At 46.0% G+C, this 26,204-nt stretch overlaps 1 protein-coding gene across 2 annotated transcripts in view; it reads right to left on the reverse strand.

The window, feature by feature from the left end:
* Positions 1 to 26,204, reverse strand: part of Rffl (ring finger and FYVE like domain containing E3 ubiquitin protein ligase) — a 72,066-nt gene that overhangs the window by 35,123 nt on the left and 10,739 nt on the right. For both annotated transcript variants that reach the window (XM_051158130.1, XM_051158129.1), the window contains exon 2: positions 8,454 to 8,609. In XM_051158130.1, the coding sequence (XP_051014087.1) occupies positions 8,454 to 8,550 (97 nt within the window). In that variant the 5' untranslated portion in view covers positions 8,551 to 8,609. The remainder of the gene's footprint in view (positions 1 to 8,453; positions 8,610 to 26,204) is intronic.

Raw genomic sequence — 26,204 nt, forward strand, 5'->3', positions numbered from 1 at the left:
GACAGAGGCAGGCAGATCTCTATGAGTTCGAGGCCAGCTGGGTCTACAAAGTGAGTCCAGTACAGCCAGGACTATAACAGAAACCCTGTCCCAAAAAATCCAAGCCCAAGCAGTTGGCTGCACAGCCATGGAGGTGAGGAGGAGGAGCTTAAGGTGGGGCCGGCCCCAGCTTCCAGTTGCTAAGGTGATAGTCAGTACTTCATCCAAGCTCTCCAAGTTCCTGAGTCCTGCAAATCCACCGCTGGTGTCCTCACTATTAACCAGATTCAAGAGGAAAACTTCTGGAATTTCTACAACGGCAGGCAGGAAGTACAGCCTCTGGGCCTGTGACCCAGGAAGACTAGGGCCATGCACCTCCAGCTCAGCAAGCATAAAGGGAAGCTGAAGAAGCAGCAGGGGACAGGGTGGCTGCACCTGCTGTGCAAGTTTGCCCTCAAGACCTGAAGTGGCCACAGCAATAAAGCACAAGACTGGCCGAAGAAAACAAAACAAACAAGCAGAACGTGACTCCATCCAAGAATGAAGATGTTCTCATATGTACAGTTACAGCCCGCCCCTCTGCCTCCTGCTTTGCCGTGGGACAGTTAATCTTCTTTGTCCACCTGACTGGCCTTGGAATCACCCAGCACACACAGCTCTAGGTGTGTCTGCCAGGGTGTTCTGGAGAGGGAAGACCTGCCCTGAATGTAGGCAGCGCAGGCCCATGACTGGTGTGGGGGGAGCACCAGCATCCCCTGTGGCCTGCTCCCTGGTCTTCACAGACCGTAGATGCTCCCCACATGCTCCAGCCACCATGAACTCTGCCAGGCTGTCCGCACCATGACAGACTGTACCCTCTTAAAACATGAGCCCAAAGAACCCTTTCTTCCTTTCTGCTGCTCTGTGTCGGGTACGTCGTCTGAGACAGACACGCTCTATTCTCTAGAGTAACCGCGGTAAACATTTAGCCCCCACTGCTCACTCCTCCCCGGCTGCAAACCTTCTATGGTGTCCCATCAACTTCTGAATGACGCCCAGGTTCCCTGCGTGACACACGAAAGCCCCACGTGCCAGTGGGCCCGCCCGCCTTCCCACCTGCACCACGCCTGTTGCCCTCACCCACCTCACTCTAGCCTTCTATGGCTTTATCTTCAGTTTCTCAAAAAATAGTATTTCTTTCCCCAGGCCTACATACTTGTGGCCCCTTTGCTGGCTGGAATAGTCTTCTATTCAGCTCGGGGGAGTGGGGGGGGGGGGGAGGCTGGGTATTGGTCTTTAGTTCACCTCCCCTAGAGTGTAGTTGACTGGCACACAGCAGGGGCTCAGTGTATTGGATGAAAGAATACACCCCACAGTGCTCTTCCTGCCTCAGTCTCACCCCTCAGGTTTAGGGCAGCATTTCTGCAAGCCTGCTGGATACTGTTGCTCAGGTGTGGCAAACCATACAAGCACAGTAAAAACAAACCTTTCAGCTCCTCCAAACCAGTTCCTCCACCTTCTGAAAGCAACACGATCCACACTACAGACTTCAGAACAGCGTGTTTCTCAGTCATGGGCTCCATCTGCCCAAAATCCTCATCTTCTTCCAAACTAAATCAAGTATCACTTCATTCATGAATGCATTCACTCGACCACTCAACAAAAACAGCCTCTTACCAGGGGAAGCACCGTGTTAGACCGAGGAAAAGAAGACTGCCAGTCAAATAATCTCGCGAATATTTAATTAAGAGACTAAAACACTATGAAGTGCTTGACACCGAGAAAGAAAAACCGAGTTTAAGCATCAAGAATCAAGCTCTGATGATCTGCTGACCAGAGGTATAAGTTTCAGAGGCAGCTCACAAAAGTAAGCTGGGCAGAGACCAGGTGTGGCCGTCTTAGCGTTTTACCTGGACCTGGCCCCCACCCCCACACTCACGTTGCTGGTAGTTACCTGGGAGAACACAGTATCTCTTACAAACCAACAGACCCCCCAGGAGACACTGAGTCACCTGTCTGGTTCCTAGGAGTCCAAGCTTGTAAATTCCCCCAGGTAAATCGGATGTGCTGCCAAATTCGTTAAGTCCTATGCCTATCTATCCAGTCAATGACTATAACGTCAGTACACACACGGTCTCAAGCTTAGCGGCAATAATTCCAACCTTAGCACGTGTCCTTTTGCACGATGGCTTCAACACTCCACCCTCAAGGGGTAAAGGTCACACACTAGCCTGTTGGCTCTGCGCTGTATTTGGTAGGCGAAAACAATGGGGCAAAAGTGGTCAGTTTAAAGAGTCTGACCCTGCAGCTTCCATTACGGCCTAGGAACTTGACCCTGCTCAGTGATGAGAGTAAGAGAGAGACTACACGGAGTCTCAACCAACAACTAGCAACAAGACCCAAACACGGGGATAAAGCCAAGTGGACCCTCTCACCACAGCACATTACATGCGGAACTATGAGGCCACACAGCATAAGCAACAACACAGTTGTCACCTTAAGCTACCAAAAGCTTTGGGGTAATTTACTCCATGGTAATTGATAAATGGGACAATAAAAAAATTCAAAACTCCATGCCTTTAATCCCAGCACTCAGGAGGCTGAGGCAGGCGGATCTCTGTGAGTTCGAGGCCAGCCTGGTCTACTAAGTGAGTCCAGGACAGCCAAGGCTACACAGACAGACCCTGTCTCGAAAAACAAAATGAAACAAAATTTTAGAATTCTCAACAGCATTCATTCACATGTTCTCTAATTCTGATGACCTAAAAACCTCTTCTTCATATTCATCAAAACAACCCGCTCCTTTAATTAAAGGCTATTTACTCTTGGATCTTCATTAGAAACAATTAATCAAACTCCCCCTGACAACTATACTTGAACGTGAAGATGGGAATCCAGCATTCTCTCTCTCTCACTTAAATTTTTGCTTCCCTAGGCTAACAACTTAACTCATAGGACAGGTTTCAACCCCACCCCACCCCCATCCCCGACCCCACCCTCCACCCCCAGACAGGGTCATTGCCCTGTCCTGGCTGTCCTGAACTAGCTTTGTAGAACAGGCTAGCCTTGAACTCACAGAGATCTGCCTGCCTCTGCCTTCCAAGTGCTGGGATTAAAGGCATGTGCCACCCCTGCCCAGCTATTTTTCGACCTTTTATTCATCTCGCAAGTATAAAAGGACCAAAAAAATGAATGTAATTTGTACCTAACAGACATTATTTCTGAGCCCTAGTCACTTTTTCCATAATTTCATTTCACAGTCCAAGTATGAGAGCGCTGCGGAAGTTATGACATGTTCTACAAATGTAGTCTGCCACCAGAGCTGGTGACCTCTTCTGCTCCTCACACACGCCACTCCACTTCATGCTTTCCTCTCTCTTCACCTGGTCTCACGGAACAAAAGAAGCTTCTACAACTTGGAAGTTTTACGGCTATAAATAAAGATGATAAGGCACAAGGTACCAGGCAGCAGATATTAGATTTATGTAGTTTATTAAATGAGCATGGGGAGAGAAGAAAATGGGGGAGGGGTACCCCAGCACCTCAGAGAGAGAGAGGCAGGCAGACAGACAGACAGACAGACAGACAGAGACAGAGAAAATAAAAGTAAGAGAGAATGGCGAGGTAGGTCTGTCCTTTCATATACTGGGCAGGGCCACGTCCCCATGGCAGGTAGGCAATGACATCACAGGTAGGCAGACTGAAGCAGAATTCTCACAAGAAGCACAACAGATGGACAGCTCGGTGGAAAAGGGCACGTGCATGCTAGCATTCATGAGGCACCAGAGTACATAAGCATAGGCCAAGGTGTTGGAGCAGGGAGTCTCCAACCATAATGAGGTCTTTCCATAGGTCAGAAGACAAGATCTCTTGACTCATTCCTCCTTCTACTTTGATCATAAAGCAGCCTTATAAAGGAATGGCCCTTAGCCCTTGCCTTCTTAGTAAAGGCACCATTTATGTAAAATTGGACAGTGTTTATGTAATTATAAAGAGACCAGCTAGTTGCTAAATGCTATAAAAGAGTGCACGCGCGTGCACACACACACCCAAGCCTTATGTGAATAAATGCTTCTATAGCAGAACTAGCTTTACACCACTGGTTAAAGGGGCCATAAAGCCAACCTGTCATGGGGTTATAGTAGGCATCAGATCAAATACAGAAAACAATTTTGTAAAGTGCAATAAAATGTCAGCCAATGGGGTTCAGATGGCTTTGCTGTTCTTGCAGAGGACCTGAGTGTTGCTCCTGGAACCCCATCAGGCAGCTCACAACTACCACCAACCAGTTCCATGATCTGATGCTCTCTTCTGGCCTCTGAGGGCACAAGGCATGCACGTGATGCACATATATATATGCAGGCAGTCAAGCATACACATAAAATAAAACAAGAAGCCGGGCGTGGTGGCGCACGCCTTTAATCCCAGCACTCGGAAGTCAGAGGCAGAGGTGGATCGCTGTGAGTTCGAGGCCAGCCTGGTCTAAAAAGTGAGTCCAGGATGGCCAAAGCTACACAGAGAAACCCTGTCTCGAAAAACCAAAAAAATAAAATAAAATAAAACAAGAGGCAACATGGTGGGCCAAGATTTCAGCAAGCCCTTAAATCTTCAGATAACTTAGAGTGAACATTTAGACTTCAGGTGAAACACATAAGCCATCCAGCAGGAACTCACAGCATCCATCTAAGGAGAGAGCATATGGATCCTATAGCATTTAAGAGAATAATAAAGACATTAAGAACGGTGCTTTGACCCCAGGGATCCATTTCAGTCACTCTGCCTGATGTAACAGGCTCCAGACAAAGGACATGAATTCAGTCAAGGACCAAGAGAGGGGAGGGAGGAGGAAACAAGGGAACAAGAAAGGGGGTTAGGAAGAGAGGTCAAGAGGGTTGGGGGGAGGGGGGAGGGGAGAGAAGAGGAAAAGGAGACAAGAGTTGCGGAAACTCAAATAAGGAGGAAGAATCAAACTAGGGAGGTCAGAGCTTCACAGATAAACAGATCTTTTGGGGGAGAAGACTCTGCCAGTCCCAAAAGGGGTTGCTATTAGGAAAAGGGTCAATCCTCAAAGCAGAGCTTCTCAACCTTCCTGACACTGGGAGCCTTTAACGCAGTTCCTCATGCTGTGGTGACCTCAACCATAAAATCATTTTCCTTGCTGCTCCGTAACTGTTAATGTTGCCACTGTTCTGAATCGTCATGTAAATATCTGTGTTTTCCGATGGTCTTAGGTGACCCCCGTGAAAGGACTGTTCAACCCCTGCAAAGGGGCAGCAACCCACGGGTTGAGAACAGTTGCTCTAAAGGGCTATTTCGTGGCCAGGGAATGGGAAAATGAACAACTCAGTGATGGAGGCAGGCTGGTTATCCGTAACCATAGTGAAATATGAACTAAGCACCACAACGGGTATGATATGGAGAAGTTTATTATATGAGCATAGAAGAGCAGGAAGTGGGAGGGGCACTGGAGAGAGAGAGAGAGAGAGAGAGAGAGAGAGAGAGAGAGATACAGACAGCGAGAGAGGAAGACAGAAACAAGAGAAGAGAGTAGAAAAGGAGCAAGGGAGAGAGGTAGGTGGGTTTGTCCTTTTATATACTCCTGGGCACAGGCATGCCTAGTGGCAGGTAGGTTATGACCTCATAGGTTGCTAGGCAGACTGGGGCAGTATGCTAACACATAGGACAGGGTCAACTCTGAAGTGCTCTACAAATCACAGTAAGCAGCAATGATCTAAGAAAACTGGGGCAACAACATGGAGAAGATGGGAGTCTGTCGAGATTCACAGTGGGGCAGCAGGAGTCCGGTGAAGTTCTGAGCAGGATCTGTGGCAGATTCCTGCAAGCAAACCAGTCTTGGTATGTGAAATCTTGGGAAAGGGTAGTTGTTATAATATTTGGTAAGGGCCAGGCTGCAACACGCCTGCTATAAGGAAGTTTGTTTAAGGGGAGGGGACAGGGAAAATTAGGGTCTGGAGAAGGGTTACAGGATGATTAAACATGTGGACAGGCAGGCAGGCAGACAGATGGGGACAGAGCCATGAAGGCAGAGGGAGAAATAGAGAGAAAGACAGAGAGACGGAGAGAATGTAAGGAGCTGGAGGGTCCTTTTTATCCGGCTCGCACCTGGCGTGCACGAGGCAGCGGCAGGTGATGACATCAGCGGTTACCGGGACCCTGAAGGCAGGATAGAGGGGCTGCCTATATGCTAACAGTAGTTGCTATGTTTGAAGAAGGCAGACGCTGTCAGAGTACTCAAAAACAAAACTCTAAGCCAGTGAAGTGTTTAAAGAAAATAAAACGCAGTAAAAACAAATGTCCTGAGGCTGAAGAGACAGTTCAGCAGTTAGGAGCATGGTTCAATTCTCAGCACCCACACAGTGACTCACAAGCATCTGAAACTGCAGTCCCAGGCATGATGGGGTGTACATAAACACACACAAGCAAAACAGCCATACACATAAAATAAAGACAGGGAAAATGTTTGTCCCCCACCACTACCGCCAGCCAGGGTCTCACTATGTAGACCCTGGAACTGGAACTCACTCTGTAAACCAAGCTAGCCTTGAACTCAGAGATCCACTTGCCTCTGCCTGCAAAGTACTGGGAACTATGCCTGCCAGGAAGGCGGGGGTTGTTTTTGTTTTTTCAAGACAGGGTTTCCTCTGTGTAGCCTTGGCTGGCCTGGACTCCATTTTTGTAGATCAGGCTGGCCTCAAACTCAGAGATCTTCCTGCCTCTGCCTCCCCAAGTGCTGGGATTAAAGGCGTGTGCCACCATGCCCAGCAGGAAATGTTTCTTTAAATGTCCACTCATCTATAATTTAAAACAGTGAGTAAGGATGAAGAAAAGCCATATGAACAGTATTCCAGTACAGCCAGCGGGATTTAGCAGCCACAGGCTATCTCATTTAGAGACTGTGAATTTAAAAATAAAAAGAGCTGTCAAAAATGGAAGAGCTTGAGCTGGAGAGATGGCCCGGAGGCTGCTCTTCCAGAGGTCCTGAGTTTAATTCCCAGCAACCACAAGGTGGCTCACAACCATCTATAATGAGATCTGGTTCCTGCTTCTGGCATGCATGCATACGTGCAGACACAACACTGTGTACAAAATAAATAAATAAATCTTTTTTTTTTTTTAAAGGAAGAGCTTTAGACTCCCAACTGAGCAACCTTGACTCACATCTGAAGGCTAAGCATTTTCCAGTTTTTCCCCCCACCCCTGGGCTCCCCACCCCTGGGCCCCACCCCACCCCCCACCCCTGCCCCAGCTTATGGAAACCAACAAAACATCTGGGGCTTCCATCTCATCAGACATGATGAGTTCAGCTGTGAGGTTTTAGATAGCGGGGCCTTGGCTACGTCTCTCACACACAGTTGGTCAAGGTTTGTCCAGCTGCCAATAAGGCTCAAGTCTGAGAAACACTGCTGAGCTAGAAAGATATGGTGAGGGTGCTTCAATTTATGAACATATTTGAGGGTCTTGTGGGGCGGGGAAGGAAGATGGCAAACAACAAGCCAAAGCCTTGTTGAGGCAAAACCTCAACACTTATGTTAGTGGGGGGAAAGGGGGGAAGGGGTCCCACTGGGAGAGGGAAAATGAAGACTGCTGGGAAATGCCGCAGCACTGTAACAGCCAGGCAGAGATAAAAGACGGGGTGATAGGGATGTGGGTGGGGCGGGGTGTTGGTAAGTTGGTGCTCTCTGAGGTTCTGTGAGGCATGAACAAGCTACTAAGGGTAGAAGGACAAAGACACTGAGCGAGCACCAGAGATGAGAGTTCAAGTGTAGGCCTCTACTGAAAACCATGGACCACGGACACAGCTCAAACGAAACGGATGAGGTTCTCACCTCCCCATTCTATGGCTGGGATAATCAGCACACCCTCTGATGGACCTCGCCCAGTCTCGGAAAGAAAGCAGTGGCTTTGAAGAAGTGACTTCTAGACTCAATCAGCGGGCCAGGTGTGTCAGAGGGAAGCACGGAGGAGGGAGCAGAGTGACTAGAGATGACAGTGGCACTCTGGTTAAACAGATAAAAAGTTTGGAGGCAAAACCAGGAAAGAGACAGGCATGGACTGAAACAGAACCAGGAATGAGAGAGGACCATAACCCCTCAGAGGAAAGGGGGGGGGGCCCACGAACCCACTGGTGAGACAGCACTACCCACAGCTTAGTAGCCACTTAATAAGAAGGGAAGCAAATGTGCCTGCCTTGCCTTTCGCCATAACTTAGCTTGACGAAACTGTTTCTCGTAAGACACAAAAAGAACAGAAAAAATGAAATAAAATATGAGTAAAGTCGCACGCCTTCTATACAACCAGTGGCCCGCTTAGGTCTAAAACACCCAATCCCCTTAGAAAGGAAATTTGTTCCCTTAAGGACCATGTCAAAGAATGGAAGAGCTGGCTTTAGACTCTCAAACTGAGCCTTGATTTTCCAGTTTCTATGCCCACAACTTAGTCTGCCTTAAGGAAACCAAGAAACCATCAGGGGTTACCTGCTTTTGCCTGTCTCAAAACACTGCCATAGCAGACAGCAGGCCGCCCGAAGAAGCTGCAGCTGAGGTCGCTGGAGCCATGTTCTGATGAGATCATCTCAGCGGCCAACAGCAGCTGCTTTCAGGGACAGTGAATGGTGCCGCCTGGGGACGGATCTGTGGTAAGCAATGTTGCAACAGAGCTCAGGCTTTACCCAGGACAGTGCTGACTCATGCCAGCAAAACTCCTGTTCCCCAAACAAGCCAGCCTGGGCCATTAGCAATCCACTGCTGCCTAACAAAGAGGCACCCGCTGATTGTTTTCAATCAAAGGTGGATTTACCTGGGGAGGCGGGTACCGTTCATTTCCCCCACGGCTGGAGCCCTTCCCTGGAAGGCTCTGGTGGCCAGTTTCTGAAATTTCATCTCAGAACCGCCTGAGGCTCCCCACAGACAGCTGCTGTAGGTAACAGGCTCACAGCTCTGAAGGTTTTCCCAGAAGGGTGATACACAGGTTGCTTTGCCTTTGTAAAGGGTAACACTGGGGTCAGTGGACTGGGAGAACTAGTGGAGTCACTGGCGGCTGGTGGGATCCTGCTGGTGAATTTTTATCAGCTATAACCAGGCTCATTTCTCCCTTCCCACTCCGCCTCCTCTGACCTCTCTATGTCCTTAGCCAGACTTCTCTCATTAAAACAAAAGTAGCAGGAGGCTTTTTTTCCTTTCCCAGATGCCATACACTATGCTAAAGCTAAATCATCTACCATCCTATCTTTGGGATGCCTAAGGAATACAGGAGGTTGCTTTAATATTTGCCCTTAAAAAGCAAAGTCCCTAAATGTATATCAATTCTTTCTTATTAGTCTGTTTATTTAAAAATCAATTTGAGAATGACTGGCTCATCGAGAGCTATTCATTATCACTGAATTAGCCTTGACAGGCTAGAATTGCCATCGGTGTTAAACAAAGAAACCAAAGCTCACTTCCTTGCAGCCTGGGCGCTTTAGCTTTACGTGATAGGTAGGCACTTGTACACCACACTTATACATGTTGCTTAAAAACAGGCCATCAGATCCTCTGGGACTGGAGTTAACAGACTGCTGTGAGCTCCTACATATGTGCTAGGAAACAGAGCCACAGAACTCCCATGCTCGCACTCTCTCTTTTTACATTTATTTTATGTACACTGGTGTTTTGCCATCATGAGTAAAGGAGCCAGACCCCCTGGAACAGGAGTTACAGTTGTCAGCTGCCATGTGGGTGCTGGGAATTGAACCTGGGTCCTCTGGAAGAGCATCTTAATGGATGCTGCCTGGAACCAGAGCTCTTAAGCCCTGAGCCATGTCTCCAGCCTCTGGATGCTTCAATTTGACAAGAGAGGCATTTATATCAGATCCTTTTGCTCTCTGGTAAAGACATCTCAGTGCTCCCCTCCAACCCACCGGTCATTCTCAAGCAAGGACACTCAAGGCCCCCACACCTGGCGTCCTCCATCTTTCAAGGTAGGTTTTGGGTGGAGCTGCCAACACAGGCTGCCAGTCAGGGAAAGCTAGGTTAACTAAAATATGTAGGCAAGCCTGGCAGCTTTAATCCCAGCACTCTGGGGGCAGAGGCAGGTGGATTTCTGTGAATTTGAGGCCAGCCTAGTCTGCACCGCGAGTTCCAGGACAGCCAGGGCTACACAGTGAGAATCTGTGTCAAAAAACAAAACCAATAAACAAGAACATGTAGACCAAATTTGAGTTTAGAAACTATGCTACTCCACTGTCTTCCAGTGGAGTTTTTCCAGTTTCGTTTTGCCCAACTCACACAATGCTTCATAAGTACAGCATTCCATAAGGGCAGCTACTGTGGAGCAGGGTGTCATAAGCACCCTCTGGTCTTTCTCTGGTCGGTCGGTGTTTCCTATTCAGATGCTCTGTGCTAATTAGTCCTTTTCAAGGGATAAGGCATCTTCAGAGGAGCAGACACTCACTCGTTATCTCATGAACCACACTCCAGTAAATCCTTCTGCAGCTGAGGATAAGCCCCACACAGACTAATATAAAACAACTCTTGAGGGTCACGCACAGTCTCTTTTAGTGGTGTCCTACAAAGGCTATTAGCTCCGCCTACTCTGGTAAATTTTTAAGGGTGAGAAAATCTAGCAATGATGCGCTGGGAGTCACTGTGGACCACACCGGCAGAAGCATGGGCCTCCTCAATCCTCTGAGACACCGTTCAGCTGTGTGTGTGTGGGTGGGGGGTGGGGGGTTAATCATTCCCCTCTCTGAGGTTCTGACTGATAGCTTTACCCTATTTCTCCAATATGCAGCCACACTGTATACTCTGTACCTCCTTTTTTAAAAATTTTATTAATTTATTCATATTACATCTCAATGGTTATCCCCTCCCTTGTATCCTCCCATTCCTCCCTCCCTCCCATCTTCCCCTTACTCTCCTCCCCTATGACTGTGACTGAGGGGGACTTCCTCCCCCTGTATATGCTCATAGGGTATCAAGTCTCTTCTTGGTCTCTGTACCTCCTTTTAGACTGAGGGAAAAACTCATAAGATACTAAATTTGAACTAATGGCTCCAGGCACTTGAGGTTTTTGGACATTTTGCAAAGATTATGAGACTATGTAGAAATAAAAAGTAAAATAAAAAAAGGCGAGGCAAAAAAAAAAAAAAAAAAAGGCGAGGCATTGTGCCACACGCCTTTAATCCCAGCAAAGGCAGGTGGATCGCTGTGAGTTCGAGGCCAGCCTGGTCTACAAAGTGAGTTTGGGACAGCCAAGGCTACACGGAGAAACTCTGTCTTGAAAAAACAAAAAAAGGACTGGTTCTGCCATTTAAGTTCTTTAATTTTTAAAACTTAAAGCAACCCACCTGATAGGACTATTAATAGTTTTTGGGTTTTTTTAAATGGGGTAATTACATGATTTTGAAGCCAGCCTAGGTACACAGTAAGCTGCAGGCCAGCATGAGACACACACACAAGTGTTAGCATGCTCGAATGCAAACACACACACACACACACACACACACACACACACACACACACACACAGGAACATGGAGACGGGCTGGTGAGTAAAAGTGCCTGCTGTGCAAGCTGGACAAGCTAAGCTCTATCCCTGGAGACAGTGGTGTGCAGAGGCATGCAGCTGTATTCTCAGCTCTCCAGGGCCGGAGTGGGAGATGAGACAGAAGCTTATGGGCCAGCTAGGCTGCAACAGTTCAAACAACAAGAGAGAGCAAGCCAGGCGTGGTGGCGCATGCCTTTAATCCCAGCACTTGGGAGGCAGAGGCAGGCAGATCTCCATGAGTTCATGGCCAGCCTGGTCTACAAAGTGAGTCCAGGACAGCTAGAGCTGTTACACAGAGAAACCCTGTCTCGAAAAACCAAAACAAACAAACACGAGTGAGACTGCCCCAAAACAAGAAGTTGCTGTCAATCTTCCCCTCTCTCCCCTCAACAAACTGAAAATTAAGCATTTTAAACTTGCTGCCTTTCATCCCAGCACTCAGTAAGTGGTCGGCCTGGTCTACAAAGTGAGTCTAGGACAGCCAAGGCTGTACAGAGAAACCTTGTCTTGAAAAACCAAAGGGCAGGCTGGAGAGATGGCTCAGAGGTTAAGAGCACTCACTGACTGCTCTTCCAGAGGTCCTGAGTTCAATTCCCAGCACCCACATGGTGGCTCACATCGATCTATAATGTGATCTGATGCCCTCTTCTGGCCTGCAGGTGCACAAGCAGATACAACACTGTGTACATAATTAATGAATAAATCAATCTAAAAAGAATTTAAAAAGAAAAGAAAAAGAAAAACCAAAGGGCTGGAGAGATGGCTCAGAGGTTAAGAGCACTGTCTGAACTTCCGAGGTCCTAAGTTCAATTCCCAGCAACTACATAGTGTCTCATAACCATCGATGATGAGATCTGGTGCCTTCTTCTGGCATGTAGGCATACATGCAGGCAGAATACTGTATACATAATAAATAAATTTTAAAAAGAAAAAACAATGAAAAAAGTTGCATATATCTCACACATTGTTTTACCTGGACTAAGCATATAATGAATGACTTTTTCCCCCCTGTAATAGAGCCTAATGGTACAAACAACAACTATGAAAAAGAAAATTAAAATACATACAAAATTAGCAAGGATATGCAAAAAGAGATCAGAGGTCAACACATTCAGGCAGAGAGCTGCAATAGGTACAGGAAGGAGAAGTCTTTTTTTTTTTTGAGACCAGATAGCACAGACTGGCTTCAAACAAACGATCTTTCTCTCTCCACCTCCTGAGACAGACATTACAGGCATGCCCACCACACTCAGTACATTTCTTTTCTTTTCTTTTCTTTTTCTTTTTCTTTCTTTCTTTTTTTTTTTTTTTTTTTTTTTTTTTTTTTTTTGGATTTTTCGAGACAGGGTCTCTCTGTGTTAGTAAATCAAGAAAACTCAAATTTCCCAGAACCAATGGCTGTCCCAGACACTGCCAAATTCTAACTGTTGGTGTGGAGTGCGCTTATTGCCCAAACACACCTTAATATATATATATATATATATATATATATATATATATATATATATATATATATATATTTTTTTTTTTTTTTTTTTTTTTTTTTTTTTTTTTTTTAATTATGTATGTGCAGGAGGGGGATGACCGGAAGAACATGCCAGATCTCCCTGGATATGGGGTACTGAGACTCAATTTTGTGTTTTTTCAAGATAGGGTCTCTCTGTGTAGCCTTGGCTGTCCTGGACTCACTTTGTAGACCAGGCTGGCCTCGAACTCACAGAGATAGGCCTGCCTCTGCCTCCCGACAGCTGGATTAAAGGTATGTGCCACCATGGGACTCAAATTTAAGTCTTCTACAAAAGTAAAGTGCTCCACCCACTGAGTCCTCTCTCTACCTACCCACCCCCTTTTTGAAAGAAACAAGAGTACCTACTACTTAAGAAAAACAGGATGTAATGTGAATAAATTATTTAAAGATTTTAAATTAATTTAAAAAAGAAAATAGATACCATACAAACAGCTATCATCTAATAAATCACAGAAATTAAGCAGAAGAATGAAATAAGCTTTAGGGTACTCAAGAATCAACTCTAGTGCTGCTTAAGAACCAAGAAGGGTGCTTAGGGAAAACATCGCTTCCATTGCAGGTCCTCGGAGGCCCCAGTGAACACAGGGGGAGAATCTGAATCATAAATGAGCCCCTCCCTCCCAGAACAGCTCAGGAACAACCCAGCCTGCGACGGTGCCTGGTGGGACGGTACCTGGAGGTTACTGCCATTTACCTGGACTGAAGCACACACTGAGTAAAATGAAATCTGTTTTCAAAGACCATCAAGTTGAAGAGTAGTCACATCAGCCCTCCTAGCCACAGGAACCACACAGAATGTAACTGGACTGTTACTTATTTTCTCAGTTGGACTGTTGTTTTTCTCAAGTCTCCAGAAGACAATTACCCTAACCACTGTCACCCGCTGTCTGGTCGCACCAAGCCACTTTCACACCTGGTATACAGCACAAGGGACTTCATGGAATGTTTATTGCTGAGAAATCGCAAGTTTGCTTGACTCCAGGGAAGTCAAATGAAACAAAGGAGAACGCCTCCCCACGGGGACAGGCTGAAAGCTGAGGCTCCTGACTTCCTGATGAGGCAGTTTTCCCAGAAATCCAAACCATGGATGCTATAGAGCTCAGATGTCTTCAGAGTGCCCAAATGTCAACTTATCGCCACCGTATCAGCCAGTGCAGCTCACTGGAACGTTTGGAAGCACAAACCTGCTGTATAAAATGGCCTCTCCTGGGAGAGAGAAGCTGTCGCCATAGCAGAGATCAGTCCATCTTGGGGCCAGGAAGACCAAGCAGCCCTTTAATCTTTAACGAGCCACTTTCATGTTCAGATATAGGAACTGGCCCAGCTGAGGCTCAACTTGCTTTTCAGTTCAACAGCCCTTTCTGGCAAACAACCTCAGGCAGAATGAGGGCGTGCCACCCCGGCCTCTTCGCCCAGTACAGCTCCCAGAGTCTGTTCTGTACTGTAACTGTGGGCACTTTATTACCCACTATGGTCTAATACTTCATAGCTTGGAAAGGTATCCAATATCAAGAGGCTAGCAACCACCTACTTCAGGCACAGTAAAATACTAAATTCCTGCATGTCAGTAATTGAAAATGCAGCAAGTCTGCAGCAACACAAGTTGAAGCTGTCAGGACACATTCTGAAGACCTGGTGGCGGGACCGGGAGAAAGGCAGTCGGCAATGGGATCAGATTGCTGTCTTGGGCAGCTCATTTCAGAACCTGGCAGTGGGAAATCTTGGGGCCATTTGTGGGTGTAATTTTCTACACAGGGCTATTTCTTAGCCTTCTTTCTGAGCTGCTCACACAGAAAAGGGGCAGGGAAGAAGCCCCTGTCATCAAAGTCCATCACTCAAACAAAGCAAATGGCTGCATGATGAAGTGACTATTAGCCTCCATCCTGCCCTTGTCTTTCCCCAGCACCTTCCTCTCAGAGCAAAGTAACTCAACTCTGGAGATTCTCTGTATCTCTAATTCCTTACTATACGCCTTTGGATTCTTTGCCTCCCCAAACGCACACTCACACACATATATACCACACACACACCCTCACATACACACGCTCACATACACAGACACTCACACCATTACTCACTCTCACACGCACACACATACACGTTCACAAAGAGACACACATATACACACTCAGAGACACACACATACACTCACAGACGTACATACATACATAAATATCACACTCACTCACATGTACACACTCACATACAGACACCCACACCACATTCACTCACACACACATACACACTCGCGCGCTCACACACATGCACGCACAGAGGCATTGATACAACACCACACTCATTCTCTCATACTCACACACACCACACACATATACACACACGTTCATATACACACTCACAGCACACTCACTCTCTCATACACATACACACCACAGAAATACACATACGTGCTCACACACATTCACATCACACACACACGCACACCCATACAATCACTCTCACACTCACTCATGTCTCTCCCCCCAGTACACACATCCTGGCTCATTAAGTCACATTTCCTAAACTTTCACTCTGGTTTCCACTAAAGAGCCAAAGGACCCAGGTACCTCTGTTCACATCGCTAAGTCTGGGGGGGAAGGGGGGCCTTTGTCAACACGTACTTCATCTTTAAGGGTGAGTTCCAGCTGAGTAGATGCAACACCGCTCGCCTACAGTTAACCATCACACTGGCTTCTGTAGGCTATGGAAATGAAAGGATACGACTGCACAGCTTGAATGTCTCATCAAAGCAATCAAAGTAATGGGAGAGAAGACAGAAGCAATGGTTTCAAAACAAAGGCTGAACTGTACATTTTGGGAGCGTTAAGAAAACACTCCATCTGACTGAGCAGCTGATGAGAAGACAAAACCCCAAAGGATCGCAGGCGCTCTGAAGCTGACTGCTCACAGTCCCCACCTCCCCGGGGTTCAGCAAGGCAGCTCACCACAAGGGAGCTCTGCATTATTTATCATAAAGTGAGAGAACACAGCCTAACATCCAGAGTCTATTGATTTACTGGCAAATAAAGCTACAGCTTTACTTCAACCCAAGCCCACGGAACAAGGACTAAAGCTCATCTTTTTCAGGTCCTTAAAGGCAGGGGAAGGACAGACTGGCGAGGCTGAGAAATAGGTGCTAAACTAGAGTCAGACAGGAGTAAGGGGAGTGGTGACCGGCATAATGACAATATAATATACTAAGTACTTCCAAAAGTTAGAGGTGTGAGTGTGTTTTCCATAAAGAAATGACAGAAGTCGGAGAAGATCGATATGATGAAAACATTTCCCATTGTGTACATGTTGAAACAGCCCAGGCACTCCATACTTAACAATTTTATGACTGGGTATCAGTTTAAAGGAGAAACTTAAAACTGGAATTTTTCTAAAAAGGTGCCTCTCCCATCCCCTTTATAACAGAGCGAGCACTACAGGAAGAACCTTGTCCTCAAACCCGGTGCTTTTAAACACTGTGCAAGGAAAATTATCACCATCATGTACTAGCCATCAGGGGAAGCGCTGTGCCTGGAGGTGGGGAAAGTGCACAGACATGGAGCTGAATGATGGACATACTGACACACACACACACCACACTCGAGTGCGCGCGCACACGCAGGCACACAAGCAGAGAGAAATGTAAGTAACAAGTCTACAACTGAGTCGATTACTTCTGGCAGAGGCGGGCGCTGGCCTTCTATCTACACACGCTTTGTGCTGCTGCAATATTTCTAAATGAGCACTTTAAATTACTTCATCTCAAAGTTCCTAAAACTACTTGTCAAAACAATTTGAACTTTTTTGCTTTTGTTTTGTTTTTTTTTTGTTTTTTTTTTTTGAGACAGGGTTTCTCTGTGTAGCTCTGGTTATCCTGGAACTCACTCTGTAGACCAGGCTGGCATGTCCTGGGATAGGATTAAAGGCACGTGCCACCACCATCCGGCCTATCGAACAACTTTTGTTTGTTTGTTTTTTGTTTTTGGAGACAAGGTTTCTCTGTGTAGCCTTGACTGTCCTGGACTCACTTTGCAAACCAGACTGGCCTCGAACTCACAGCAATCTGCCTGCCTTTGCCTCCTAAATGTTGAGGGTATATTCACAGGAGGCAGATTATCAAGAAGTCACCAGAAACTCCTAGTCTGGACTGCACACTCACAGTCAGTGCAGTGCTGGCAGCAGGAGAGTGTAAGTTAAGTCTTGGTTCCGACACACAGCACACAGTAGCGGATTCTGCAGTCACCAGACCCAGGCCGAGCTGCACAGATGCAGAACCCCATGGAGGGCCAAAACCACGGCCTGGCGGTAGTTCTGGAGACAGAGGCAGGAGGTCAGCATGGTCTGTAGAACAGAGTTCCAGGACAGCCAAGGCTATTCAGGGAAACCCTGTCTCTCTCTCACACACACAAATACACAGGGGCTAGGACTATAACAACGGCAGGGAGTTTGCCCGGGTTGTAGAAGTTCAAACATACAGAAAAATCCCACAAAAACAAGAAGTTGGAGACCAGCTGCTGCTGGGCAGTACAATAAGACCTTGCTTCAAAACAATAGAAAGAAAGCTGACCACACACTCACTTTAAGGCCCATCAACTGAATTCTGGGCCCTTTCCAGGGTCAGTGAACCTGTGGGCCTGAGTTTTGTCCCTGGAACCCACATGGAAGGAGAGTTTTTGCGATGTTCTGTGAAACTGTAATAATCTCAAAATAAGAATGTCCTTAGGGGCTGAAGAGGGCTCTGTGGTTAAGAGCACACTCTGCTCCTCCACAGGGCCTGGGTTCAAGTCCCAGCACCGCATGGCAGCTCACAACCAGATCTGCAGCTCCAGGACCTGACTCTCTTCGGACTTCCTGGGGACTAGGCACAAACATGAGACACATACAAACACACAAGTAAAACATTCATCTAGACAAAATAAAATAAACAAATATCCCTTAAAAAATAAAGGGCTTTGCCTGACATGGCAGTTCACGCCTTTAATCCCTGCATTTGGGAGGCAGAGGCAGGCAGATTGATGTGAATTCAAGGCCAGCCTCGTCTACAAAGCGAGTCCAGGACAGCCAAGGCTACACAGAGACCTGTCTCAAAAAACCAAACCAAACCAACCAAACAAAAAGCCTGAAAAACAAAAACAAAACAAAGAATAATAAATAAATAAAGGTTTTATGGCCAGGCATGGTGCTACACGCCTATAATCCCAACACTTGGGAGGCAGAGGCGGGAGGATCTCTGTGAGTTCGAGGCCAACCTTGCCTACATAGTGAGTTCTAGGACAGCCAGGGCTACACAGAGAAACTCTCTCAAAAAACCAAAAATAAAAAATAAAGTGCAATTACTGAAAGGTTGTTCAACTACAGAGAACTAGGAATGGTAAAAACTTTATATATATTTCAGACTATTTTTGCAGGCAATGCTATGTGAGGCAGGGATTTTCTTTTTTTAAAAGATGTATTTATTTATTTATTTATTATACACACAGTGTTGTGTTTGTTTGTTTTGGGGTTTGGGTTTTTTGTGGGGTTTTTTTTTTTTTTTTTTTTGGTCTGCATGTATGTCTGTGCACCAGAAGAGGGCACTAGATCTCACTATAGATGGTTGTGAGCCACTATGTGGTTGCTGGGAATTGAACTCAGGACCTCTGGAAGAGCAGCCTCTTAACCTCTTACCCTCTGAGCCATCTCTCCAGCCCTGAGGCAGGAATTTTTTTAAATGACTCTTTAAGTTGGACAGATGACCCAGATGGTTAAGAGCACTGACTGCTCTTCAGAGGTACTGAATTCAATTCCCAGCAACCACATGGTGGCTCACAACCATCTATAATGTGATAATGATGCCCTCTTCTGGCCTGCAGGTGTACATGAAGCAGAACACTATATAAACAAACACATACAAAAATCTTTAAAAAAAAAAAAAATACTCTTGAAGCAAGGAACACTGGCCCAAAAGAAATACCTTCAGGTCTTACCTGTGTGCTATTTCTCCTTGGCAGTCCCTAAATTCCTGCCCCCCACCCCAACCTCCAATACCCAGGAGCAATGGCAGAAGTCCCCACAGAGTGAACTCTCGATGCTGTTTCAGCTCAGCAGGCAGAGTGACTGACGTGAAAACTATGTAAGGGTCAGAGCAGTCAGACAAGTTGACTGTACCGGATGTGATGCTATAGCAGACAGGCTGCCTCAAGCATAGGGCAGTGGAATCAGCTGGAGCAAACAGGTTTACATTAGTAAGTAAGCTCATGGCATTTCTACCCTGTGAGATTGATGGGCACACTGTGATTAGTTGCTACCTAGCAGGGCCCTTCACACTGGAGGTGGAGGTTAGGAAAAAATAAAGATAGTATTTCTTTCTTTTTGTTTTAAAGATTTATTTATTGTATTTGTTGCATATGAGTGCTTTATCTTCAGAAGAGGACACCAGATCTCATTATAGATGGTTGTGAGCCACCATGTGGTTGCTGGGAATTGAACTCAGGACCTCTGGAAGAGCAGGCGGTGCCCTTAACCACTGAGCCATTTCTCCAGCCCTAAAGACAGTATTTCTATTTCCTGTGACACTCTCCCCTTAAGCCATATTCTACTTCTATGAGACCACCAACTGCTTCTCTCACTAACATTACTCACAACGTGCAGACCCAGGGCACTCACACCTACGCAGCTCATGTAGGATTCCATTTAAGCAGCAAGCTATTCACAAACAGGAAGATGTGTTCAAAAAAGAAAAGAAAAAATAGCAGGACAGCCACAGTTAACACAGAGAAACCCTGTCTCGAAAAACAAAAAAAAAAGAAAGAAAAAAGAAAAAAAAATGACCCAAAAACCCATGGATGAAATCTTCCCCAAACCAAAGCTTTAGATATCAGCTTAGTGGCTGCTTTATACAGCTAAAATTTTAGAATTAGGAATAAATGATAAAGCCGGGCGTGGTGGCGCACGCCTTTAATCCCAGCACTCGGGAGGCAGAGGCAGGCGGATGACTGTGAGTTCGAGGCCAGCCTCGTCTACAAAGGGAGTCCAGGACAACCAAGACTACACAGAGAAACCCTGTCTCAAAAAAAACAAAACAAAACAAAAAACAAACAAAAAAAGGAATAAATGATGAAACAATTCTTTAGTACTAACAAAAGCAAACTAGGAAAATAAGGAGCAAATACATCATTTTAAAGTAGCATTCCATAGGAGCAAGCCCATGTCTCAAAAGTTTTAAGGCCTACATTATATGAAATGGAATCTGTGAAGACCCAGTACCCACTAGATGAGCTCAAAGGTGGACAGTGGTGGCAGCCCAGTTAGTGCTGGGGACTCAGCAACAACAACTGGTTGAGCTTCAATGCTGGTGGCCTTAGGCCAGCTCTCTCGTGGGTTTGCACACCTGTGGAACACAGCTAATAAATAGCACCTGCCATCTTGGGTGATTAGGCACACAGAATGGGTTAATATGGTAAGAGTGTTAGCACACGCTGTGTGTTTCAGTTTTGTTCTGTTTGGGTTTTGTGGTGCAGGAAGGAACCCAGTGCCTGGCACGCACTAGGGAAGTGAAGCACTTTACTGCCAAACACGCCTTCAGCCCACAGTGCTGGCGCTTTTCATTCAAGTAAAATACAGCACAAAGAGTCCACGTCGGAAGAGAAACGCCAGTCTTTTGATCAGTCGTACACAAAGTTCTCTCGGATCCTTCTTATGAATAAGCTCTCGCCTGGCACCCACTTTAGTATACATACAATTTCATTCAGAGAAAGATCATCTTACACAATGGAATGAGTAAAATAAATCCTGCTGGACACGCCCAGCTTCTCAAGCTCCTGTGGCCAACACATGATCCAACAGGAAAGAGGCTGCTTGGAGAGACAGCATTATTACATCTGTCACCAAAGAAAATGTTCAAAGTCAAAATCCCAGACTTTACAGGGCAAGTTGAGAGGCTTTCAAAGCCACCCGCACCTTTAACTCATGGGCCCCCACCCATCTTTCCTAATGGAAGTTATACTAGCCAAGCCCGGCACTAGAAGATGGCTCACGGCCTGACAGCCATCCATCCTGCCAACTAGTCATTAAGAGGAAAGAAAAGCCCAAACCAAGGGCAAGAGTGGTCCCATAGAGCACTCTTCCTAGCTGGCTGAGGAGGATGTCTGTTCTGGGGATGCTGTGAAAAACTCACTTGCTGTGAATTACCTGGTTAATGCCTGTAACCAGACTTTGTGGGTTCTTTCTTCCACCCCACTTCTTTCTTCCCTTACAACCCCCTAACACTAGATAAGGAAAAAAAGGATAGAGAGGAAAGAAAAGAGATCGCTGGATAAAACCAGGGGTCGGAAAGGGGGTGACACCATCGTTAGACTACTTCCTGCTGATTAGGGGCAAATTTAATCTTCACAGTCAGGATATCTAATTTCTTCTTGTTGTTTCCCTGCACAGACTACTTAACAAACTGTGACCAAAAGCAACCAACAACCAAGCAACCAACCACCAACCCTGCCTCTAGGGGCCCTAACGTTTATATACCCTCTGAGAATTCCAAACATCACACAAAGGCAGAAACTATACGTAGCTGGCAAAATCATGCCCCCTCCAGAGCAAATCACAGTCAGCTGCTGTGAAGCAGCCCCTTATCCCCTTATCTCACCACCTGGGATTAAAACGAAAACATATCCTCATAATATTTCTGTGTGTTTTGTTGTTGTTTGTTTTTCAAGACAGAGCTTCTCTGTGTACTCCTGGCTGTCTTGGACTCGCTCTGCAGACTGGGCTGACTTCAAACTCACAGAGATCTGCCTGCCTCGGCCTCCCCAGTGCTGGGATTAAAGGCGTGCACCACCACGCCCGGCTATTTTTGTGGTTTTTAAGGAGATCAAAATTCACGGTCACGTTGGTGCATGCCTTCAATCCCCGCACTCTGGAGGCAGAGACAGGCAGATCGCTGTGAGCTTGAGGCCAGCCCAGTCTACAAAGTAAGTCTAGGACAGCAAAGGTGACTCAGAGAAACCCTGCCTCAAAAAACTAAAAAGAAAGAAAGGAAAGAAGGAAGGAAGGAAGGAAGGAAGGGAAAAAGAAAACCCAAACAAACAAAAGGAAACAAACTCTCTCCCAAAGTGTTACACCATACTTATACCAAGGCCCCAGCATGGCCAGAAGTCTAGACAGCTGTGTCAAGCCACAGCATTTTCTAGCCATCTTTGCTTCTGAACAATTGAAACTATCTCCTGTGGGGGCTGGAGAGATAGTTCAGAGATCAAGAGCACTGGCTATTCTTCCAAAGGTCCTGAGTTCAGTTCCCAGCAACCACATGGTAGCTCACAACCATTTATAATGAGATCTGGTGCCCTCTTCTGGCATGCAAGGGTACATACAGGCAGAGCACTGTATATATTATACAAATAAATAAATTGGGGCTGGAGAGATGGTTCAGAGGTTAAGAGCACTGGCTGCTCTTCCAGAGATCCTCCCTGAGTTCAAATCCCAGCAACCACATGGAGCTTACAACCATGTATAATGTGATCTAATGCCCTCTTCTGGCCTGCAGACATACATGCAGGTAGAACACTGTATACATAATAAATAAATAAATCTAAAAAAGAAAGAAAGAAAGGGGGGCTGGAGAGATGGCTCAGGGGTTAAGAGCACCGGCTGCTCTTCCAGAGGTCCTGAGTTCAATTCCCAGCAACCACATGGTGGCTCACAACCATCTATAATGTGATCTGATGCCCTCTTTTGGCATGCAGGTGTACATGCAGGCAGAACACTGTATACATAATAAATAAATATATATTTTTTTAAATTTAAAAAGAAAGAAAGAAAGAAACTATCTTCTGTTCAAAGTCCAGACACGGGAAGCAAACATCCAAACAGCTTCATTAGTATTTAACTACCCAAATAATGCTCCAATAATCTTTCAAGTTCAAACTTTCACACAACTAGAAAAACCAGAATGCAAAGCACACATGAAGGGAGTTTTAGCTAGCCCCAAGTAGACATCACTTTGGACATTACAGCCACACAAATCACTAACGCTTCTTGCCACACTTCTTACAGGAGAGCTGGGAAGCAGCACAGGTGTAGTGCCCTCAAAGTGCACACCCTAAAATTTCATTTCCCGTTCTCTTTCAGTGTCTCCCTCAGTGGTGAGTTACATTACAGGCCACCAAGTTGGAAATGATGTATTTAGTCACAAGAAGCAAATATGCCTCCTGATACAGTTCCACTAACTTACATACACCAAAGGCAACGCCGCTCGCCTAAGCCTCACACTGTGCTAAACTATGGTTCTGACCTAGGCGTCCACAAGTCATGGACCGTCTCCCCTCAGGGAGGAATAGGAGTCTCATTTGGTTGCTACAGTTACAGGTGGCACTAGAGAGAAAATGATGGAAGACCAGCAGTGTCAAATTCCTGAGTTGTCCTTGGAGCCACCTAGAAAACGGCTACTCAAAGTGTGCTCCAGATCCATCAAGGGAGACAGAAAACCATGTAAACACTTGATATTTTCACAGCACTTTGACACTGCTGTGACATTTAAGCCCAAGTGGCTTTTCTGTTCATTTTTCCTCTTATGATTTTGATGAGGGTTGAGAGTTGGGGGGAAACCTTTTACAAAGCTAGTCCTTCACCAAATTTTAGGACATGCTAGCTTTTCTTTTCTCTCTTTTTTTCCCCAAACACCAACTTTTTTTTTAAAAAAAGATGTTTTTATTTTGTGTCTAGGTGTTCTGCCTGCATGCATGTCTGTGCACCATGTGCATGCCTGATGCCCGTGAAGGCCGGAAGAGTTACAGAGGGTTGTGAGCTGCCATGTGAGTGCTTTGAACCAAACCCAGATCCCTCTGCAAGAGCAACAGGCACTCCTAATCCCTGAGCCACTGCTCCAGCCCCATGCCTAACTTCTCACACTGCTGGGTATCAGCTGGTCACTACTGTAATAAAGGAATCAAAGCACCCCTGTGCTCACAACCTCACGGGTTCTGATCTAAAGTCCAGAAAGCGATAAGGAAGCATGCTGGGTAGTATTCGGAAAAACAGCACCAATCAGGACGCAGGAGCCTGACTCGGTTACCTTGGTTTCTCTGTGCCCTCAATATCTCTTCTACAAAATAAAGGCACCAGTACTTCTCAACCTTGTTGGGACGATCTTTTTGTGCACTGTGTAAAGGCTGTCTCTGTATTATTCAAATGCTGATTTCTGTACCAGCAGAGAGCTGAGTACAGACTGGACTTTGCTATTGTTACTCTTTGGATGCATCGTATTTTGTATAAACACTCCCTCCAGCACCTTCTGATTGGTTTAATAAAGAGCTGGACGGCCAATAGCTGAGGCAGGAGAGGATAGGCGGGACTTGCGGCAGTGACAGGAGCTTTGGGAAGGAGGAGGTGCAAGGGGCTGCCAGGCAGACATAGAGGAAGAAACACGCGCCAGGACTAAGGTGCTAAGAGAGGCAATGGGCCACATGGCAGGATGTAGACCAGGCCAGGACTGTCAGGTTATAGAGTAGCTGGGACTCTGCACAGCTACAGTGCCTAAACTTATAATAAATATAGTAAGTCTCTGTTTCATTATTTGAGAGCGGGCCCTCCAAAGAAAGTCCCAAGTTACAACCTTTTTGGGTTTTTTTGTTTTGTTTTGAATGTGTGGGTTTTTCCTCACAGATACACTTTCTCCAAGAGAGGATAAGAGACTGGCTGTTTCAGAATGCTACCACCCCACCTCACACACCTAGATTCCACAGGCCTTAGCTAAAGACCAGAAGTCTGCTTCAGGGTCTCGCTATGTAATCCTGGCTGGCCTTGAACTCAGAGATCTGCTTGCCTCGACCTCCTGAGTGTGCTGGGATCTAAGACTTGCACCACCACCACTTGGAGCTGGAATCTGCATTAAAAAAAATACTTGGCCAGGTGTGGTAGCACGCTGCACGCCTTTAATCCCAGCACTCAGGAGGCAGAGGCAGGAGGATTGGATCACTGCAAGTTCAGGCCAGCCTGATTTACCAAGGGAGTCCAGGATAGCCAAGGCTAACATGGAGAAACCCTGTCTCGAAAAACCAAAAAAAAAAAAAAAAAAAGATTTGATGAAAACTAAAATTTGAGATACATACCCTCACTACAGCTTTAGGAGTGAGAGTAAGTCTCAGTATCTGTGCTACCTCCAATAAAGATGTTACAGCCAGCATATTAAAACGTACAAGGTACGGGGCTGGAGAGATGGCTCAGTGGTTAAGAGTGCCGCCTTGCTCGTCCAGAGGTCCTGAGTTCAATTCCCAGCAACCACATGGTGGCTCAAAACCATCTATAATGTGATCTGATGCCCTCTTCTGCAGATAAAGCGCTCATATACAATAAATAAAATAAATAAATCTTATTAAAAAATAAAACATACAAGGTATGTTTCAACACTTTAATATTTAACAGAAAATTTCAACACTCTCCCGTTTTTAAACTAATGTTTGGTGGAGGGACCAAATGATGCTAAAATGCACATCTGTAATCTCGGTATTTGGGAGTCCAAGGCACGAACCATGGAGTTAAAAGGCCAGCCTTAGTGAGACCCTGTCTCAGAAACAAACATTTAGCCACATGTACAGGTAGCTGCACAGCATCAAAACCTGCCTTCTTGACATGATGCTCAGAGCTCTTTAAATTTGTTCTACTCTCAAACAAAACCAGAAGCTCTGTGTGTGTGTGTGTGTGTGTGTGTGTGTGTGTGTGTGTGTGTTCAGATAAGGTGGGCACTGCTGGGAATCAAACCCAGGGCTTACCATGTGCTAGGCAAGTGCTCTGACTCTGAACTAAACCCATATTCTAGAGTTTGGGGGGTTTCTTCCCCTTAAGAAATTTCATTTTAAGCCTGGCAGTAGTGGCATACACCTTTACTCCCAGCACTTGGTGGGCAGAGGCAGGCAGATCTCTGTGAGTTCCAGGCCAGATAAGGCTACACAGAGAAACCCTCTTGGGGGGGGGGTCACTTTATTTATTCATTCAATGTGAATGTTTTGTCTACATGTACATATCTGTGCCACATGCAAGCCTAGCACAGCTGGGAGCCACCATGTGGGTGCTGAGAGCCAAACCGAGGCTCTCTGCAAAAACAGCAACCATTCTTTTTGTTTGTTTTGTCTTGTTTTTTTTTTGTTGTTGTTTTGTTTTGTTTTGTTTTGTTTTGTTTTGTTTTTCGAGACAGGGTTTCTCTGTGTAGCCTTGGTCAT

Source organism: Acomys russatus, chromosome 16 (genome assembly GCF_903995435.1).
Source record: "Acomys russatus chromosome 16, mAcoRus1.1, whole genome shotgun sequence".
Taxonomy (NCBI): domain Eukaryota; kingdom Metazoa; phylum Chordata; class Mammalia; order Rodentia; family Muridae; genus Acomys; species Acomys russatus.